General features: G+C 44.2%; 1 protein-coding gene across 4 annotated transcripts in view; it reads right to left on the bottom strand.

Moving 5' to 3' along the window:
* The window catches only part of ILDR1 (immunoglobulin like domain containing receptor 1), a 67,480-nt gene extending 60,653 nt beyond the window's left edge, over positions 1–6,827 (bottom strand). For 3 of the 4 annotated variants that reach the window (XR_004182066.1, XR_004182065.1, XM_003893998.5), the window contains exon 1: positions 6,590–6,722. Coding sequence is in view for 2 of the 4 variants with exons in the window: in XM_003893998.5 (XP_003894047.1) it covers positions 6,590–6,647 (58 nt within the window). In the remaining 2 variants the exon portion in view is untranslated. Of the gene's footprint in view, positions 1–6,589 lie in introns of all 4 variants that reach the window. The other variant, XM_021934105.2, reaches the window with a different exon arrangement.
* Positions 6,828–7,235: the final 408 nt, after the last annotated feature.

Genomic DNA, 7,235 nt, shown 5'->3' on the forward strand with positions numbered 1-7,235 from the left:
CTGGCCTCAACTCCACCACTCTTCCTGTGGCGTCCTTCACTCAGTCCCGCTAACATTCTTCTCATCTCTCACACACACTAAGCTCCTATCCAGCAGTCTTGTAGATGCTATTACTTTGGTTTGAATTCATTGTTCCTCAGTACTCATGCATCATCCTTTCAGGGAGGGCCTCCTGACTGAGCAAAATCCATCTACTAACTGCTCTTGTGGTACCCTGTATCCTTCTTTCCTGGCCTTGTCACAGTTGTATTTCCACATTCACTAGAATCCCCTTTAGACAATAAGCACCACAGGGGCCAGGGCCATGACGGCTTTTGTTTGACAGCGCAATGTCTTGCACCAAGGGCACATTAAACATTTGCTAAACAAAAGAACAGATACATTCATGCAAGAGAGACTAAATTGCTTGGAACAAATTTTAAGTGCCCTAAAATTTCAAAAAAATGGTCAACATTAACCATGTCTAGTACAGTCAGACAAAAAGCAAGAAAGAAAGGTGTGTGTTGAGGGGAAAGGTTATACAGTAAGACCATGCCTGTATCTGTGGGGACAAGGCTTCCCAAAGCAGTGAGCCCAGAATTAGTTGGCCTTGAATTTCAAACAAAGAGTTTTAGCCCAGTCTCATAAGCTATAAGGATCTAATGGAGCTTCTTTGGGTGGAAGATTAAAATGAAAGTGGGAATTATTAACTCAGGTAGGTTTAACCTATCATCTGCATAGAGAATGGTTGGAAGTAGACAGAGAAGTAGCAGGACTAGAGGCAAGAAGATGCTTAATGTAGACTAGTATAAGAAGTGTCACCCAAAATAGAAAAGAAGAGGCAGAACCTGGGACTAAGTAACAGAACTCAGTGATTACCTGGTTATGAGAAATAAAGAAAGTGTCAAAATTGCTTTCCTCTGACCCCACCTTATCACAAGAGTTGCAGATTGGGAGATCTAGAAAGAACTGGGGACATGGCCAGAGTCTTCTCAATTCTTTATTTTATTTTATTTATTTATTTTTGAGAAGGAGTCTCTTTCGCCCAGCCTGGAGTGAAATGGCACAATCTCGGCTCACTGCAACCTCTGCCCCCTGGGTTCAAGTGATTCTCCTGCCTCAGCCTCCCGAGTAGCTTGGATTACAGGCACCTGCCACCACGCTGGGCTAATTTGTGTGTCTTTTGTAGAGAAGGGGTTTCGCCATGTTAGCCAGGCTGGTCTCGAACTCCTGACCTCAAATGATCCACCCGCCTTGGCCTCCCAAAGTGTTAGGATTACAGGCGTGAGCCACCATGCCCGGTCAGAGTCTTCTCAATTCTTAAAACATACAATTTTCTTTCCCCCAAGGACTTCAGATAATGAAATAAATCATTATGGTAAAAGAAACCCAGGTACACTGTACACTAATCACTCAACATCTTGTTTCACTGCATTGTTGTTGGGGCAAGATGTTTAAACATTAGCATTTAGTTAGACATCCAGGAAGCAGACACCTGTTTCTATTTCTGTATACCAGAATTCAATTAAACAAAACAAACTTAAAACTATCATCAGAGTGAACAGGCAGCCTACAGAATGGGAGAAAATTTTTGCAATCTATCCATCTGACAAAGGGCTAATATCCAGAAGCTACAAAGAACTTAAACAAATTTATAAGAAAAAAGCAAACAATCCCATCAAAAAATGGGCAAAGGATATGAAGAGACACTTCTCAAAGGAAGACATTTCTGCAGCCAACAGACACATGAAAAAATGCTCATCATCACTGTTCATCAGAGAAATACAAATCAAAACCACAATGAGATACTATCTCACACCAGTTACAATGGCGATCATTAAAAAGTCAGGAAACAACAGGTGCTGGAGAGGTTGTGGAAAAATAGGAACACTTTTACACTGTTGGTGGGAGTGTAAATTAGTTCAACCATTGTGGAAGACAGTGTGGTGATTCCTCAAGGATCTAGAACCAAAAATACCATTTGACCCAGCCATCCCATTACTGGGCATATACGCAAAGGGTTTTAAATCGTGCTACTATAAAGACACATGCCCATGGATGTTTATTGCGGCACTATTCACAATACCAAAAACTTGGAACCAACCCAAATGTCCATCAATGATAGACTGGATTAAGAAAATGTGGCACATATACACCATGGAATACTATGCAGCCATAAAAAAGGATGAGTTCATGTCCTTTGCAGGGACATGGATGAAGCTGGAAACCATCATTCTCAGCAAACTAACACAGGAACAGAAAACCAAACACCACATGTTCTCACTCATAAGTGCGAGTTGAACAATGAGAACACATGGACACAGGGAGGGGAACATCACACACCAGGGCCTGTTGGGGGTGGGGGTTAGGGGAGGGATAACATTAGGAGAAATACCTAATGTAGGTGACGGGTTGATAGGTGCAGCAAACCACCATGGCACGTATATATCTATGTAACAAAACTGCACGTTCTGCACATGTAACCCAGTATAATTTTAAAAAAACAAAAACAAAAACAAACAAAAAAAACCTGCTCCACAGTATGAAATAGGAGAGAGAGCAATGGAGAAAGGGTGAAGACACCAGGATTCTGGTCCCAGTTCTCAAACTAACTCCCCTATGTCAACCTGAGACACACGACTCGGGTCCGGATTTCCTTATCTGTAAAACTGTCTGGGAGGGGAAGATAAAGGCTGGGAGTGATTTTTACCTGTGTTCAACAGAGTGCTGGGATTCTGGGGAGGTATTCAGGAGCTCCCAAGGAGACAGGGGAACAGTTGAGTGGACAGTCTCCCATCCACCACCCATACCCCCTCACCCTGGGAAATAACAGGGAACTTTGTAAGATTTCATTAAGTCTACAGTATGGTCCATACCTCCACCCCCACCACCCAGGAAAAATTACTGGTCTAGATGCTGTCTCTCTAAGGATATTATTACTTAGGAGTCAGTTGTCTGACTTCCCAAAGAATGAAAATACAAGTTGATAGCTCTTGGATCTGCAAGTTAACACCACACACTATGATGTTAAAAAAATTCACCAGAGCAGAAATGACACACATCATTTTAGAGTTTGGGGAATCAGCAGGGACACTAAACTTTCATTCTGAGAATAAACTTTGACATTGGATGAAGGCAACCAGAACTATTAGCCAACAGTAGTACTTACTTTAGCCTTATTTTAATGTTTTAAGAACAGATATTCACATACCACTTCTGTGTTAAAAGTGTATTTTTTTTTTTTTAAAGACAGAGTCTCACTCTGTCGCCCAAGCTAGAGTGAAGTGGCATGATCTCAGCTCACTGCAACCTCCACCTCCTGGATTCAAGTGCCTCAGCCTCCCAAGTAGCTGGCACTACAGGTGCATGCCACTACGCTCAGCTAATTTTTCTACTTTTAGTAGAGATGGGGTTTCACCATGTTGGCCAGGCTGGTCTTGAATTCCTGACCTTAGGTGATCCGCTCACCTTAGCCTCCCAAAGTGCTGGGATTACAGGCGTGAGCCACTGCACCCAGCCCCAAAAGTGTATTTATTTCTGAAGAAAAAACTTTCAGAGAATTACACACCTACCCCCCCAAGACACCCCTCTGGCAACTGATCTCTACACAGCTCAGAGCACAAGGACTGTGACAATATCACAAGACTCCCTGAGCCCAGAAGCTTCGTTAGGGGCCTCAAGCCACAGTGACCAGCAAGTACCTAAATATGACACAATTTTACTACGGCCTCACACTTTGCAATTGTGGGAACTTGGAGGCTAATTTGAGAACCGGGTTGACTCTTCTTTAGAGACAGGAGGGATCAAGGTGATGGGCCAAAATGAACACACTTTAGTACAGGGTTTTCCAAAGTGCATAGTGCAGTTTGCCGTGGGTTTTGAGAAAATCAACTTACAGGGTGTTTATATTTAATATTGTTAATGTGGGGATGATTTTTTAAATGAATTTTAATATCAGTAAGATAATATGTAATGTCAATTGTTATTATTTTATTCAACTTAGTAATACAATTTTTGTGATTATTTTGCTTCCATTTTATAAACTGAATACGTGTGCATACATGTCACAATGTAATCGGATCTTTCCGGGAGCTGTGAAAAAAAAATCAGAAACCACTGCTTTGGTAGATATTGAGAGCAAGAGAGGAAGCTTGATCTTCAGTTTGATCTTGACAGACACTTTGGGAATTTTGGCTTAAAAGTTAAGGAAAAGGTGGGGGAGTCGAGAAGGACTTATGCCCAGTATTTCCTGAGTGAAGACCACACACACCTACTTCTAACAACTGATCTCTACACAGCTCAGAGCACAAGGACTGTGACAATATCACAAGACTCCCAGACCTCAGAAGCTTCATGAGGGGCCCCAAGCCACAGTGACCAGCAAGTACCTAAATATGACACAATTTTACTACTGCCTCACACTTTGCAATTGTGGGAACTTGGAGGCTAATAAGAGAATTGGGTTGACTCTTCTTTAGAGACAGGAGAGAACAAGGTGATGGACCAAAATGAACACACTCTAGTACAGGGTTTTCCAAAGCGCATATCACAGTTTGCAGCATGTCATTGACACTGTGCTTGACCTTAATCCACCCAACAATAGTTGGCCTTATTGAGAGGGCAAAGGGAGTTGGCTTGTCAGGAATTTCACCTGTTTTCCAGACAAAGGCAGTTTAAGTAATCCATCCAAAGTCACAGCTAGTATGAGGCAGATTCAGAATTCCAACCTGATAATCACCTGTTACTATAGCTCATATTTTCTTAGCCATAGGGGAAGGAAGAATAGAGAAACCTGTTTCCTTAAAGTTAGCTTTAAACAATCCCACCTGGCTCTAATTCCTGACTACTATTATCAGCCTGGATAATACTGATTAAGCTTTCCCTCACTTTGTTCAGGCACTCTACTAAGTGCTTTAAAACCTTAATTTCACTTCATCCTCACAAAAGCCGTATGAGATATGTACTATAATCATTGCTGTTTACTGGAAGCTTTGAACAGTTCAGTAACTTGTCCAGTGTCACGTAAACATCATTGACACAAACCACATTAAATAGCTAATGTAGTTTATTTACATTTCTACACATAGGAAAACTATCTGCTAAAATAGCTATTTCCCCTCCAAGTGTTGGAGTCAAACAGTTGAAATATCAATTTCTCATCTATACAGTGAAAGTGAGTGTAGAGGTTTGCTGAGGATTATGAAGTCTTAATTCTGGGGATAGAATACCCAAGGGCAGAGGTAGGAGCAGAACTGTATTTTTTCTAAAAAAGGTAGCTTAAGCAGCTTCAGAAATCCCCAGCTGCTGTGGAGTTTGAGATGAGCAGGGGAGGCACAGGAGAGAAGACTGTGCAAACCTGTGGGATTTTTATAAATTTGCATTCATAGCCTCAGCTGGTGTTTGGTGAAATTTTGGACACAAAGTGAGGTGAGGGTTAGTCTATTTCCCTGTGCATCGTGGGTGTCCAACATCTAGTCTCGTCAGCTTCAGACAGGGTCTACCCTTTTGCAAGCCTCTCTCCCCTTTATTCTCAGCACTATGCTTAAGTTATTGTAGAATCCTGTCTGAATCAGATTTGATTATACCTGAGCAATTCTTATCTCTTACTGAGCTTGTAAAAAGAACATTCTGCCGACACACCTTCATATTGCATCTGTTCCCAACCTAAAAATACAAGACTCAAATTTGTCTGTGAGCAAACTCTAAGTTGACCTTCCACTGACAACTTAGAGGTAAGAGGGCAGCTATTCCGAAAGGGAGGGGAGGGGTAAAATGAAATAAAACAGGGTGGAGCTTCCAAGGGAACTTATAAATTTTCTTTGCAAGGTCACACCTACATCCTAATTGGAAAAGAGCTGAAAGAGCCTGCTCATTCCGTCCCTCAGCTACCCTTTCCGACCTGGTTTCACTCGTGGAGATACACACTTCTGGCAGATTTCCAGGCCACACACAGAGATACACAAAATCATGTTTTCCAAAACAGAGAGATTGGTGTGGAGGGTAAGAGAATGAAGGCTGAGAGGGTAGATGGTTGGACACCTGATGCGGGATGAGCAAGGGGGTAAAGTTAGGGCAGTGACTGGATACAAAGAAAGTAGAAAAGTGACATTGAACATGGTTAGCACAGAGGCACACGTTGTGGTCCTGCACAATGGATTCAGATTCTGGCCAAACGCTGCTTTGTATACTGAGGACATATTATAACCTCCCAGAAATGAAACATATGCACTTCTGGGTCAATATGGTTGTCACCATATCAGATGAAAGGAAAAAGTAATTAGGAATTTTTAAGAATGGTGCTTTTGCCCCTATCAGTTCAGCTTCAGAGATCAAGAAGTGCCTAATGACTGTAGGAAGGAAAGCTCAAAGGCTCCAGGTTTCTTAGTTGCACCTGTTTGGGAAGGGCCTGGACTAACAAAAGAGGAAAGCAACAGGTTCCCACAGGCAGAAACTCGATCCAGTCCCCGCACCTCCTGGCGCCCATGCCAAGCGCCACCAGAGCGCGGCCCAGGCCTCCACTGCCCTGCCCGCGGCCAGCTCTGCAAGGCCAGGCCACAATGGCTTCCTGTCTCCTTGGGTCCAGGGTGGGTACCATTTTTCCAAGGCTCACCTGCTGGGAGCCAAGTGCAGAGCAGCAGCCAAGGTGCGGGCAGTTTGGGCCATGCCATGCCGCCCCCTTTCTGGCCCTTTTCAGTTCAGGGGCTTCGGGGCACTGCGTCTTTCTTCCTCAGCTGCAGCCCCAGGACGCACCACCTTCTCCAGGGAACCCCTCGGGTTTCCCCTCACTAGGCGCAGCGCGGAAGGAGGTCCGCTCTGGTCCCGGGGCAGGTGCCGCCCGGCTCGTCCCCACCTGCGGCGCTCGCTGCGGCTCCGCCTCCCGCTCCGCGCGCCGCCGTTTCCTGCTCCGCCCCCGGCCCCCGGGGGACTGCGGCCGCCTTCCCTACCTGCAGCCGCCTTCCCTACCTGCCGCCGCCTCCCACTCGCTGAAACACCGTCCCCCACCTCGCCGACGGAGAATATTCCCTCTTTCCTCCAGAAGTTCTCGGGAAATCTCACCCCCTGCAAATATATCCCCCTCTCCTTCTAGAATTATGTGGATATAACTTTCTAGGGTGTGTTTCCTGCGTTCTATTTCCATTCCCTCGTAAATACTTGCAAAACATTGTTTCACTAAAAACACAGTAATATGAAGTTTACAGGTAATGTCTGTTCAGATTTTCTAGAAACTAAAGATTCGTTTCTAGGCCAGGCCCAGT

Source organism: Papio anubis, chromosome 2, assembly GCF_008728515.1.
Source record: "Papio anubis isolate 15944 chromosome 2, Panubis1.0, whole genome shotgun sequence".
Classification (NCBI taxonomy): Eukaryota; Metazoa; Chordata; class Mammalia; order Primates; family Cercopithecidae; genus Papio; species Papio anubis.